This window comes from Archocentrus centrarchus, chromosome 6 (assembly GCF_007364275.1).
Source record: "Archocentrus centrarchus isolate MPI-CPG fArcCen1 chromosome 6, fArcCen1, whole genome shotgun sequence".
Lineage (NCBI taxonomy): Eukaryota > Metazoa > Chordata > Actinopteri > Cichliformes > Cichlidae > Archocentrus > Archocentrus centrarchus.
In genome coordinates, this window is record NC_044351.1 from 21,119,576 (window position 1) to 21,134,671 (window position 15,096).

The following is a 15,096-nucleotide window of genomic DNA, read 5'->3' on the forward strand; positions in this document are numbered from 1 at the left end:
AACATATATCTGCATGAACATTACAACATCTGTTTCATTACACTCAGAAAACTACAAAAGAAGACTGCTGACCTTTTTTCACTAAAAGCCCAGAGGAAAAGGAGTCCTTGTCCTATAAAAAGGGGCACTTTTGAAACACAGCATGTTGCTCGCAACAGAACCATTAATACTGCTCGCTGTGGCAAAAGAAGGCCTTTCAGAAAACTTTCATCAAAGTTCTCCATGAGAGATAATGAAGACATAAAATGGAATACGAGAAGTAATTATTAAAAATGAAACTTTACTTTTTCACTTTGTCTCACATTAAATATTTCTCTACTCTAAACATAAGACTGACTGAAACTATACAATTGAAACCCCGTGTTACAACTATAAAAGTAACACAGAAGTATTCTAGCCGTCAAAAATAACTCATCTGTTTTTAGTATGAAATGTTTTATTTTTATCTCATCCCACTGCACTAATCCGAAAATAGCGGCTTATGTTGTATGAACAGTCAGTATGTCTGTATGTCTGTTCTGACAGGCAACAAAAGTTGACTGCAGAGCTGACCTGACCTGAAATACCAAAGGTTAAATGCCTGCTCTCAGGTACAAAAAAACAGTCTGTGCATACAGGCAACAGAAAGAAGTGCATCTGCACAACACTGTGTGTTTATATGTACACCAAATGAAGAGGCGATAATGGGATTTCAGAAACACTAATTAATGGCTGCCTCTGTTGCTACATTATCACCCTCTCCAGAGACAACAGACTGACTGACAGGTTTCATATTTATGTGGCAACAAAGAGAAGACTCTAAAAATCTTCATTATTACAATGCAGTATCACAGAAAACTTCCATTAACTCAAAACAAAAACTTCCAAAATGTGATATCATCATATTTAAGTTGGTGTGCAGTACTGTATGTGACCTACAGTTATTAAGTATAAAAAATAATTTTAATATCACTTCAATAAGTCATAGAAGCCCCAAACTACATGTATTTCTTTCTGTAATATTAAAAATGGGCTGGCTGAAAATTTCACATATATTGAAAAGCCTTGAAAAATCAACATCAACCCAATAAATCTATGTCAACAGCAATGACATTTGATTTAGCTTAAAAGGGATATTTCATCACTGCTGCTGTGAGGTCTGTGGCGAAAAACCAAAAAAAAGGATGATCATAGTGCAGATAAAGGGTAAAGTAGAAAGATACAGGCGAAAAACGGAGGTGGGCATGAAGCTTTATGGAGAACTAAGAATGAAGTCATCTCACCTTTCTATATATTTATTCCTTTAAATAGCACCCACTGCAGAGAACACGTCAACTTTAGCTTCGGACAATAGAAAAATTTAGTTAAAATCAAACACTTTCACCGTGATATTATATAAATTAGAAATGCAATGTGATTTTTTTTCTCATGAATGTAAACACACCGGAAAATTATAGATACTAACAGAACTTACATACAAGAAAGAGAAAGATTTAGTCGGCAAATAGATTAGGTAGCGTTGCCCATCGACGTCGATACAGAGAAAAACATTCTGTTGAAAAGGACGTAATGTTTTCTATGTTTCTCACGACAGCAATGCAAAGGCAGCAAATAGAGAACAGCATAAAAAAAAAGAAAAGTAAAAAAAAAAGAAAACTTACTGTCAGCAGACCTGGAACAAAGACAAAAAAAAAAGCTGCAGAAATGCACAAAACTTTTCACTGGGTGTCACGTACGTGTAATTATCCAAATTCCCATAGAAACTCAACATCTGTAACACTAGTCAAATCATGTATTTGTTCTGTATCCAGTAGTACTGAATGGTAACCCACTCACTTCTTACAGCCACCTAACACTACATTTTGGAAAATTCACTACTGATTAAATCTGAACTGATGCTACATTTAGGTATGTAATAAGTAGAAGAATTTATGTTAATGCTCTCAAACTTATATATATTATACTATTCAAAATACCACAACCTGTTTTCCTAACCTGGCAAATTCTCCCACTTGCTACAGTATATGGAGGGAAAAGTATGTGAACTGTTATGTATGTTAACCTTTCATGAAAAAAGACTCTTTTTTTCATTGGTATGAATAACTCTGATAATGTGTATATGTGTGTGGGCAGCACATATCTATTACTATATTACTTATGTGACCAATAAATGAACAGTGCAATAACTGCAGCATCCACCAAACATGTTTTGTAGCCTATGAGATAATACCTGAGAGATAAAGAAACAAGCAAGTGTAGTAGGACTAAAGCAAAAGTAAGAATAGAAAAAAATAATAATAATTTGTGCTCCTAAAAATTGTTTGGATATGTAACTTTTGGATGTCTAGAAAGAAATTTATATTATTATGTTTTTGTATATAAATGCTATGAAATAAAACATACAAATCAATTTTTGTCTCACAGTTGGGTTTTCATTCAATTTCAATTTCCCTAAACCAACTAGAATTGTCATCTCTTTGTTGTATGTCTCCACCAGTTAACCAGGTTGGCATTTACATTGATCTCTCCCTTTATTTTTTTAGGTTAGTTAGGTGAATGATAGGTCATGTCCTTAATGTAGCACAGGGCAGGCAATCTTGTTTAAGGCAAAGGATGAATTAAACTGAAGGGTAAATAAGGAGCATTTTCAACTGTGACTAATGTAAAGCCAGAATAAAAATATGGAGACAGAAATGAGCATAATGGGTCTTTAAATTATTACCCAAAATGTTTTTAGTGAGGTCACATGTCATTGACCTTGAACTACTATTTCTAGTATTTCAGTTTCTAATCTCTCAGTCCAAGTGGATGTTTGTGCTAAATGTGATACAATCCATCCAGCTGATCCTGATTATTTGCTTTACCAAGACTAAGACTCGCATTAATCCAGTGAGCTTGACTTTTGACCACTAAAATTATAGATTTTCATCCTTAACTCCAGGTGAGGGTGCACACTTACATAGAAATAGTCTAATTTTTATGGTAGTTTCATTTTAATGGAAAGAGACAGAATATCAACCAAAAATCCAGAATAAACACATTACATAAAAGTTATAAATTGATTTACAGGTCATTGAGAGAAATATATGAACTTCTACAATCCAGCAAGAATTCTGGCTCCAACAGATTGGCCGTGTGCCCAGATTACAATCAATCAATCAATCAATCAATCGCTCGATCGATTGATCACAGATGCCCCTGATCTTGACTCATTATGTGTATAAAGCACACCTGTCCACAGAATCAGCTGATTCCATTTCAACCTCTACACCACCATTAGAAAGACCAAAGAGTAGTCATCAAGGACATCAGGGGCAAGATTGTAGACCAATAAAAGGTTGGAATTGGCTACAAAACCATCAGCAAAAAACTTGGTGAGAATTATTTGGTGGTGGTATATGGTGGTGCAATTATTTAGTAATGGAAGAAATATAAAATGACCATCAATCACCCTCGGTCTGGAGCTCCATGCAAGATCTTGCCTCATGGGGTGAGGATAATCATGAGAAAGGTGGGTGATCAACTCAAAACTACAAGTGAGGAGCTTGTTATTTACCTGAAGGCAGCTGGGACCACAGTCACCAAGAACACCAATGGTAACACATTACGCCCTAATGGACTGAAATCTTGCAATGCCCACATGGTCCCCCTGCTCAAAAAGGCACATGTCCAGGCCAGTCTTACGTTTGCCAGTGAACATCTAAATGATTCAGAGAAGGCTTGGGAGAAAGTGCTGTGGTCAGATGAAAGCAAAATTGAGCTCTCTGGCATCAACTTGACCTGCTACATTTGGAGGAAGAGAAATGCTGAGTATGGCCAAAAGAACACCATCCCCACAGTCAAGCATGGAAGTGGAAACATTATGCTTTAAGGCTGTTTTTCTGCTAAGGGTACAGGATGACTTCACCACATAGAGGGTCCAACAGACAGGGCCATGTACCATAAAATTTGGACAAGAACCTCCTTCTCTCAGCCAGAACACTGAAGATAGCTCATGATGGGCCTTCCAGCATGGCCGTGACCCAAAACAGTGTGGCTAAAGAAGGGTCATGGAGTGGCCTAGTCAGTCTCCAAAAAACCTAAAGGATTTCTTCTGTAAAGAGGAGGGGGCAAAATGCCGTTTGAGATGTGTGCAAACCTGGTGACCAACTACAAGAAACATCTTTCCACTGTGTTTGTCCACAAGGGTTTCTCCACCAAGTACTAAGTCATGTTTTGCTTGGCGATCAAATACTCACTCAATGACATGCAAATTAATCCATAACTTTTGCGTCATGTGTTGTTTTTTTCTGTATTTTTGGATGATATTCTATCTTTCTTGATTAAAATGAAACTACCCTACCATTAAAAAATAGAGACTGTTCATTTCTTTGAAGTGAGCAAATGTACAAATTCAGCAGGGGATCAAATAATTATTTCCCCCACTCTATGCCATGCTTTGCTGCTAAGCATTTTCTAAAGTATGATGTAAGGTTTCAGTTTTATTAACTAACAATCATTTCAAAATCAATATATCAATAATCAACAGTGTATGTAAAACTCGCTCAGCATCAATCTACATGAAACACATTTGGCAAGACACAATCTAGAGTAAACAATGTGCCGCTAATAGTAATGGATGCCACAATTATAAATGCACACTCAGGACAAGCTACCTCTGATACTTGGAGTGGTTTCACCAGTGCGCTTTGATATTCAAGTGTTTGTTCTTGCTGTTAAAACCAACACAAATAATCTGCACACCACAATATCCTAGACAGCCTTCGGAGTTGACTGAGTACTGATCTATTAAATATTTGCAGGGCTAAAGCTCTTTTCTCTCATAAATATTTGATCAGTAAATCTGGTGATGAAGGGTGAGGAAAAAATTAAAATGCAATTTGCGTGTGGTTTTTATTTTCATGTTAAAAAAAAAGTACTAAAGCAAGCCAGAGCCTGACTTTGTTAACACGTTTGGTGAAATAATATAATTTTTCAATTTTAATCTGACCATCTGATTTGATCTCTCTGATGACTGATCAACTCTTTCAAGCACCTGAAAATGCTTAATTCAGTCAAAACATTAGACATTCAAAGATAAAATTACAGCTTTTTCAAGTGTAGTTTAAAGTGTTAATTTTAAGCAGTGTCTGTAGAAGTGGAAGCCGTCTTTGAGTAAAATGAAACTTCACTATTCTTCCAGTCTCATAAAGTAGAAAATAAGAAATCACATTCACTGAGTGCAAGCAGGTTTCTGCATGCTTTTTTAAAAATTTTTTCTCATGTTCTTTCATCTCTTTTTCTTGACCCCCCTCCCCCCACCATCCATACACCTCCAGCCCATTCCCTAGCCTCCATTTCCAATGAGCCACCAGCAGGAGGATAATTGATCAATCATGCTAATTGAAGAGTCTGGACAGCTAGACCACCATAGCAGATGTGCCAATTTGCATTCATTAGGACAGAAATGAGCCTTAATCACTGCTCAGCCTTTGATTGACGAACATAAATATCTCCTATCTGAAACTCCCAGCGCCCATTCAGCCCAAAGCTTTTTAAAGCATTCATTCCATAACTGGTAATAACATTTATTTTTCTTTGAGCTGTAAGTCACTGGAAAAAAAAAAAAAAAACACTTGTGAAGCACAGCATATCATTTAATGCAATGATTGTCTCCATTATTTGAAGTATAACACAGATTGCGGGACATGAGGACAAACTGAACCCTGAGTTGTGATTGCATGCATGGCTTTTGTCACTGTGAAACCTACAGCACACAATGTGTGACATTCAGTAATGGTCAACATTTACATACCTCATTAATACAGCTCAGTTCATAACAAAAGTTGATGGTGATCATGAAATAAAGCCTAATGGAAATTACCTGATAATTCTGTGCTCATTTCCTCTCACAGTAGTGGTCTTGCGAGACTGGGACTGCTCGTTCATAAATAAAGAAGGAATTGTCCCTTCTTCTCGAGTCACAATAACAATGGCCACCTCTCTTTATTATGAGTAAGATAAGCAGAATTTCCCTATGAATGACCCCACGCTGTTTATTCTCAGAAATCATCAGGGTAAAAGACATGAAAGGGAGCACTCAAAAGTCACTTCTTTGTATATAGTACTGTACGGTTATTTAAAAGGTATTAGTATTTTACCTAGAGTCCATTCCATAGCCTATTCACAACCTTGAGTTCAGGAGATTACAATTAAATGTTGATTTATATACTTTATATACTATATACCTTAATTGCACTGAATTGCTTAAAGAGGGAATAGATTGACACTAAAATTATGCCTGTGAAGTTAATACCTCATTTTAAGGTTTCTCCTGGAGACACAGGGATCTTTCTGTGTGCAGTAACACAGCATGAGGTTATAGTGGAGCACAAGCAAAATTTCATTAGCTCCACAAGCGGAGACGGGAGTAAGACTAAATATTATTAGATTAATCTAACGACTAACAGCAGCATTTTCATTTGTGGAATAAACAGAATTCAATAAGTAACACAATAGAAACAACACCATGAAAACTTCATTCATGAATACTCAGTCTACTGTTACATTAAATAACACTAATGTATTCTGAATATTTTGTATGAAAGCCAGAACATAAAAATGCTTGTAATTCTTACTAGAGATAGACTATTTTCTTTATTCACAGTAAGAGACATTGCTTGTATTCACTCAGGTAAAGCCACAGCTACATTATCTTTTTCCTATGACTGTGACAAAAACAAAAAATTTAACTAAACTAAGAGGATGTATAAAAACTATTTACTCCTGTCTTTTTTCTTTTGTAAAAATGAAGAAAGGTTTGTTTGACACACATAGGTGAATTCATAAAAAGAGAGGTTTTACACCACTGCTCACCCTCGCCTAGTGTTGGTAACGTTAAAACACATGCAGACAAGACCTACCAAAACACAAACACACACACACACACACACACACACACACACACACACACACACACACACACACACACACACGGTAGAAAAACCTAAGCCTACTGCTCTGCTTTGGACTGCGAGCCAAGTTTGAGACAAAGTCCATAGCCCTCCACTGGGTTATCAAACTGTGGCCAAGGCATGCATCCATCTGTGGAAAACATGGAGACTGTTCTCCCACACTGCACAGCCCAGCCTTTATCTACAGATGGTACTACTGAGCAGGAATGTGACCTTTGATTTAGTTTCTCACATGGAAAGGTCTTACCAATGAAAAGTGGATGACGGTTTTTCTTTCCTGCAAAACTGGACAAGTGAGCACATGGCTGTTTTTGTGGCAAAGATTTGTTTAACACAATTTAAAAATTTAGATAAGTGTCCTGTGTAAGTGACCTCATGTGAGGCCTATTTCAGTAGATAAATGAGGAAGGGGTGGATTCTTCCCATTATTATAAATGCATCAGCTCTTCAGTGTAGGGTACAAGGATTTGTACAGCTGTGGAGAAGCACAAAAGCTAGGGAAGTCCTCACTGGTAGAGAGGGTCAGAAAAGCAGCTGAAATTTGGCTTTCTCTTAGAATATGATCAGATTCAAGCAGGAACTTCAGGGAAAAATGAAGCCAGAATAGAAATGCAAAACAGCTGCAGTTCCTCAAGTGTCCACTTTTATAGTTTTGGCCTTGATAGCTTATTTACCCCTTCACAACAACTGAAACTGCGGCATCACCCTGTGACAGTTAGAATAGGTTCCAGCCCCCATGACCATGGACAAGCAGTTAAGAAAATGGACGGACAACAACTGTTAGAATTTATGTATTATTAGTGGCTAACAGGTGGGTGCCACCAAGGCATCAGAACGAGTCAGCAAAATGGACCTCTCCACTGCATAACAAATAGCCCTGTGCTAACAGGCAACCCAACATTTCAGGTCCAGTTTTGCTAGCATTAGCTAATAACTTAGCAAGCCATCAAATATGGTCATTTCTAGCTGATGATGATAATGAAGGTGGTGATGGCCATAATGCTAAAATTGCCACTCCAAAATGGGAGTTCACAGGGGATGTCACGGTGGCTACATCTATCTTTTATATACAGTCTATGATTAGATCATAGCCTCCAAACATTATCAGGCACCTCACACACAGCTCTCTTATCAAGTGAATGGTGAGACGGTGTGTTAATGCTGTGAAGTGGACTGGGTTGGTTGCTTCAGCTGTTTCACTTCTGAACCCTGACCACACAGCTAGCAGGCAGAGGGGCATTTGTTATAAACTGCAAAGATGCTGACCGAGTGAGCTGGGACAACAGTGGCTTGTTCTCGCCTTTTATACAGCGGGGCAGCTTGATGGGGACAGTCAGCAGTACTAAGTGAGAAAACCAGTAGGGGAGCACTGGTGCAACAAAATGTACATTCCAATTACACCATGCTGTTCACATAAACATACATCTGCAGACCACAGATATTTGTATGGTGTGGACTGACCAGGCTGATACGCAGTAAAAAAATCCCATGACTCTCAGTGTAAGGTGTTTGCAGCAAGTCTTTTTTGTAATAAGACAGCCTCCAGAGTCACAGCAAAAGCAAAATTGTGGTCACTGTTATGTAAGGAAAGTATTTATGTATTTTTTATGCAGGTGAGCCCTTGCTATGCTCTGAGGGCCCCTGATGGAGGAGTGACTGCATGAGTCGACTGGATGCCAGAACACTCTTGTGCAGCTCTGCCAAGCAGGTAATTCACAAGCAGCAGCAGCATAAATAAAAAATAATGGGCCACAGCTGACTCCTTTATGCTGCATGTAATTTCACTAATTCCTCCAAGTGAAAGTCTTTTTAAAGCTAGCATTCTTGATTTTTTTTTTTCCATTCTCACCCATTTTAAACTCTTAATGTCTCTTAATAGTGCAGGAGTAATAAAAATGCTATATGTTTTAGTGGGCAGGTGGCAGTAAAAACAGAGGATTGGGATGTAGCAGTTTACATGGTCTATTAAAAAGTGTCTTGCTGCAGAAAATCATCATCTAAGTCTATTTCAAATAATAGCAATAAAGATTAATGGGCAACTTCACACTGAGTGTGTGTATTCCATCAATAGGCATTAACATACATTGTGTGTGCTTTCATCTAGTCAGAATGAAGATACCGGCCTCTTAAAGCAGATCTTGAATAAGCTGAGAAACCACACATGTGCCAGTGCAAGATGTTTGGAACAGGATGTATCCCTAATTATTCTCATTTACTTTGGCTTTTACGCTTTTGGCTGACAGTTTTGTATGCTGGCATAACAAGTGGCTTACTCTTCCGCTAGTTGCTGGGCATGCAGGAACTGCCAGGAAACCCAAGTGCTTGTTGAGTTTTACAGAGCTGTATAGAACGTACAAAACACTGTATTTTCTCTGAAAAAAATACTGCAGCAATGGGCAAACTAACTGTGTGTACTAAGGAGTAGCCAGAGAACTGTGCCCTACAGGTACAATATCTATGGGAAACAAGGTCAGCAATGGTGGTCAGCAGCTAATGTGTGCAGAGATAGGTTTTTCCATGTCAGTTGATGGGCCTAAGAGAAGCTGAACTTATCAGAGAGCACAGACCTCCTGTGCCCTATCTGAATGGTGACTAGAAGGAAACTGCTACTTCTTCCTGACAGCACTTACAAACTAAGCCAACAGCCATCACAGAATAAATATGTCTTTTAAAGTCTGTGTGAAGCAATAAAAAAATAAAATAACTTACCCTACATAAACCTGGACATGTGTTTTATATAGCAAACCATGAACAAGGGAAAGCACATGCTCACTCTAAGTTTTTCATCACAAATTAAGAAAGCCGCACTTGCTCACCTCTACAATGTCAGAGTTGGTTCTGCTCTCATGGGGCTCGTTGTACTCTGTGTATTTCAGCAGCACTTTGTCCATGTCTGTGCTGGCGTACTGGAACAGTTTGTTAGAGCTGTTGAAAATGATGAGGGCGATCTCACAGTCACATAGTACGCTCAGCTCATAGGCCTTTTTCATCAAGCCAAACTTCCTCTTTGTGAAGGTAACCTGAGCAAACACAGAAAGTGAACAAAAGAGAGAATTTGTATTTCTGCATGCAGTTTAGTTTAGTTTGCACTTCAGCATTCTCATTACAATGTAAAGCTGCAGTCTACCAATTATTAGTGGTAGAATGGGTACACATATTTTTCAAGCAAAAATGTATCTACCCCTTAAATATCAGATATTTCAGTATAAGAGTAACACTTGGAGAGAAGTGCAGCAGAAATGTGTAGCAGAATAACACTGGAAATACACAAGTATGGTAACATAAGATAACCAGAGCAACAACGCTGCTGTAAACAAGGTGACAGATAACAAATTCATTTCTGCTTTAGGAACAACTGAAATGACATAGTGCATGTCTGAAATGTCTAGTTATCAGGCCAGAGGTCAGGGTTAGAGGCACGAGTCAGCGAGCTGAGTCAGAGCTTTGGCAACAACAGGGGTCCATACATTACTGTAGCCCCTGAATCCATATACGGAAAGCTATCTCTGTAGTGCAGCATAAGCCTTGTAACACGAGCCCTCAGATGGGACTCTGGGTCATACATCACTCCAATGGTAACGCAACCCTCTGCAAAGTGACTTTCTGTCCTGTACCTCCGCAGCTCTGTCTCTGTGGTCACTCACACCAATTCACATGTGTCATTATGTTACACCCCCTCTTTGCAGTAAGCTATACTCATTTTTCTCAAGCTAAAAACATTATTCACGAGGAGAACAGACAGAAATACAACTGCTTTCTCCTTTGTGTTTGCACTTTTTGTTTTCAGAAATCAGCTTTGAAAATGCATTTTTGAAATCAGATTTTCAGAGCACATGTCTTTGCAAATGTGTATTATATGATGTGGCGTGTGAATGTGCTAGTAAAAGCTGCTCTTAGAGCTTTCCGTCTTACAAAGGAGTGCATTGGATCTGTATCCTCCATCAGTTTTACTGACCTACTAAGAGAGGAGTTGAGCAGATGAGCTTGCTTTGTTCAACTTTAATTGGTCACAGCTCGCGGCTATACCCTCATTTTAACTGGTATAATGCAGTATAATCTTATGTGTTGCATAGTGTATGTGTAACCACTCAGGCAGCAGGGTCACTCCAGCTGTGATAAATGAATTTCAAATCTTCCACGCTACAGGTAATTACACTGGATCATTATTCATGTTGTAGACACACAGGAGCCTGTCCTCCTGTCATTTTCTTGTCAGTGCACAAATGTTATTAAGGCTCACATAGCAAACCAAATTTTAACATGAAATTTCTTGAAATGACAAGGTTTAAGTACAGGAGAAGCTGAACCAAATAACATGTTTCCTTACAAATCATAATAGCATGAAGCTTTTGAGTAAATTTTGCTCAACAGAAAAAAGCACTGTGCATTTTATTGATTTTCTCAAGGTGGACCCGCAGCAGGGAGTCAAGCTGGGACCAGCCTCTTTCAACCTAGTTGGAGTCCTAACCACCTGATTCTAGTCTCTTCTGATTAAACACCAGCGTTGCCCACTCACTCATTTACCTGCTTACGTATTTGTTTGCCCACCCAACTGGAAAGCAGTGACTGTCATGTGGGAAAACGATTAACAAATTGTATGCTTTTTAGCAGATGAATGTGGCTGTTAAGCCATGGAGATGTCACCTTTCAGCAGGAAGCCCAGGATGAGATGCTGAGCGAAGACTTTGTTCCACCTGGATGCATGGCTGTGCTGAGTGCAGAGCTGCTGACCCAGGCATCGCTTCATTTCAACCTCAGCAGCAGTATTGAGACCTGGTCCTTGCCCCAGCCACAGACAGAGTACCTCTACAAGAGCCAGCTACTGCTCACACTTCCATTAAAGGTGACAAGCATATTACTCTTCTGTACTTACACAGTTAGGTTATTTGTAACCGTTTGCCCTATTCTCATTCTTTTGTTAGAACATGTAAGAAGTCCATCTTAATTTGATGGGTCACAACCCAAAAAAGCTTGGGGCATGCAGAGCAGCATCCACAAATTCACAAACCTCAATCCACCCCCATCTTTTCTGGGGTAACTGGTGCGACAGTGGAAAACCACAGACATCCTTGAGGTCAAGTGGGAGGTTCAATGGCAAAGCTTTCCTATGTTTCATCGAGTCAGAGACACCCACAAACACACTCAATGTGGTTTTCAAATTTTTCGCTCCTACAGTAAGATGTGGTGCGCATTTAGTCGAACTCCCTGATTAATTCATGTAATTTGCAATGACAGGATTAGCCTTAGTATTGTAAAACTCTTCTCTACACTGTACCATTGCACCTTACAGCTGTTCACAAAAACCATATGCCAGGGCAGAAAAAGGAGGCCACATTAAAACTTCCAATACATTTAAGTGATCCCAGCTTTTTGTGCTTTTGATAAGGTCATTGTAACAGCTCATACCCAGTAGATCGGTGACTATACCAGCATTTCAGCATTTCTGTGCCAGGCTGAAAACTCTGATCGTTTAAGAAGCTCTCGCAATGTCAAGATAACATAATTCCACTCTCAATTTACATTTTCTGCATTTCTACCATCATAACCTGTACTTATAGAGCTTTAATTGAGCTTGGTAATTTAGTTTTTATATGCATTTTTATACCAGATATGAGTTTCTCATATCAAACTAAATACTACTGCAGTTATATCTTTCCCTAAAAAGAGCAGGTTCAGCTGATTTGCTGAAAAATGTAGACAATGATGGGCTAACTTTATTTGGAACTGACAAAATCATACTCGAGGGGTAAATCTAGAAAACTGTATATCAACAGCAGCACGTAAATTCACCATTCACCAACTGGGCTCATCAGTTATAAAATAATCACAGCCCCACTTGGCTGGTGTGTAAACCTATAGCACAAACATACAAGTATGAGCCTGTCATATATGCTTTTACTAATATATTCACTTTATGTGTTATTGTTTTCAACATTCACAAGACAGGCTCTGCCACAGAAAACTGTGTAGCATATAATAACATATGCTACAACAAACTCCAATACACACATTCACACAGAGCTGACGTGTCAATCAAATGGTCTATCAATGTCTGTCCGCGGGCAGAGGTGCCAAGATGACAAACAAGACATCTGGGACTGAGAGTGCAGCTGTGACTGGAGCATGGCAGGAGATGCCTGAGTCACTAACACCTTCAGAGGGGTGAGGAGCTAGCGGCCTTATTAGAACCTCATGTCACCTCTGACAGCCCCCATGGCAGACATGAGAGCGGGCTTCAGAGACAGTGAAGTCTGGCACCAGCTGGCAGAGTGACCCAGGCCCTGTGGCTGCTGCCCTGGCTCCGCAGTGCCAGAGTGTGTGGGCTTAGGAGATGAGCCAGAGCCACTGCGACTGTCTGCCTGGATCATCTCTCTCTGAGAGAGAGGACAGCCCGAGGAACCCCATGTGGACATTCGAAGGCGCAATGGGCTAATCCAGTGGGTGGGATTGACCTTGAAACCTACAGTAGCTGTGACGGATCCTGTTTAGTGGAGGAGGATGACATGCAAGGTAGCAAAATGTAAGTAGGTTTCCTGGAAATATCTCTAATCAATAACAAGAATGATGCCGTTAATGGATAATTAATTTGTTCAGTTTATTGAAAACTGTAACTGAGACAGTGTGCTGTGGTCATTATATTCTAAGTAAGCATGTTGTACCATCTAAAACTGAGAATCTTAGAAGAGATAAGATAATTAATGAAGACAAACACTATTTTCACTTTCTTTTTGGAGTTTTCACACACCAAACAATAAAGAGATGATGCAATAAATACAGTAACACATTCATCTCAAAGTACAACTGTCTCTAACACTTTGTGCTACTTTATGCTGCTCTACCACAGTTTTATTAATTCTACATATCATCTTAAGCAATGCTAATAGTGCAGATGCACTGGATGTCAAATTTAACAATTTTCTTCTGTTCTTGTCTATCAACGAGCTCTTTAGCTGTCAAAAAAATGTATAATAATGACTGCTCAGAACTTCAGGAGTGAGTGAACACTGAAAAAGAGGAGCTATGTGCTGTGTTGCTCCCTGGAGAGTAAGTGAGAGAGAGCCACTGCTTGCCTACAGGCATTTGACGTGCCAGAGCAAAATCCAAAATGAGCCACAGCAAGGGCAGGCAACCCTCCACCCAGCAGCAAAATCATCAAACTTTTAATGACTTGGACAATTACCCCCAGTGAGCCTGCTTAATGGCATCCAGAGGACGTCACCAGTTACCACTCACTAGGCTTCACCAACATGTACACTAACTTACAAGATTGATGCATACCTTGGCTTCTTCACTACTGCTCCTCCCATAGTTCCACAGAATCGCAGCTGATCTGGGAAGAAGGTGATACACACTGAACTGGCTCAGCGCTATTGGCTAAATTTTACTGGTTGGTCCAGTCTTCTAGAAACTCTAAGAGACTGATGCAGATGCAGGAATATATAAGGATCTTTTAGTCTGTGCATGATGCGTGTACCTGTCTGCGTCTCAAAAGATAATAATTGCTGTGAATACAGCAAATCAGAATCCTGCAGGTTGTTATCTTGCATTCATTTGCAATCAGCAAAGTCAGCCTGGCTGATGACTCTGCTGCTGTGATATACAGCCATCATTTATGGAGGCATTGAACAGGAACTGGCTCTTTGCAGTCGTACAGTATGCATTACGGGACTTTTCCTCCATGTCTCATTCAGTGCATCGCTGCAAGGCCAAACAACAAAAAGATGCAGAAAAATGCTCTATCTTGCACATGATGTATGCCACAATGGTTGCATACATCATGTACCTACTTGTCATATGTGCACAACACACTTCATTACAATATAAACCTACCTGCTAAGTTCACAGTCTGCACTACACTGCAATTACTTACCTTCTCCGCCTGTATCTCACACACACAGTGTTATAAATCCTGAAGGGTTAACAACCCTCCTAAAACACTTGCTGAGACAATGCAAGGGAGCCCTTATTGTCCTTACACAACATCCTCTATAGAAATGCTGTCTAATTAGTCCACTTAAGGACCTCTTTCATTTGAATGTTACACTATGGAAAGCTAACAGCAACGATTTAAACTGTCTCCTGACAATGGGGAACATATGCTAATGGCTATTCCCCCTTGGTTAGGAGCACGCCCAAGGGAGATGGCACTGTGCGCTTCATGGCC

The 15,096-nt window shown here is 39.4% G+C and overlaps 1 protein-coding gene across 6 annotated transcripts in view; it reads right to left on the reverse strand.

Annotated features, from left to right (window-relative positions):
- The window catches only part of mef2aa (myocyte enhancer factor 2aa), a 61,488-nt gene that overhangs the window by 25,503 nt on the left and 20,889 nt on the right, over positions 1–15,096 (reverse strand). For all 6 annotated transcript variants that reach the window (XM_030730717.1, XM_030730713.1, XM_030730718.1 and 3 more), the window contains one exon: positions 9,749–9,952. In XM_030730717.1, the coding sequence (XP_030586577.1) occupies positions 9,749–9,952 (204 nt within the window). The remainder of the gene's footprint in view (positions 1–9,748; positions 9,953–15,096) is intronic.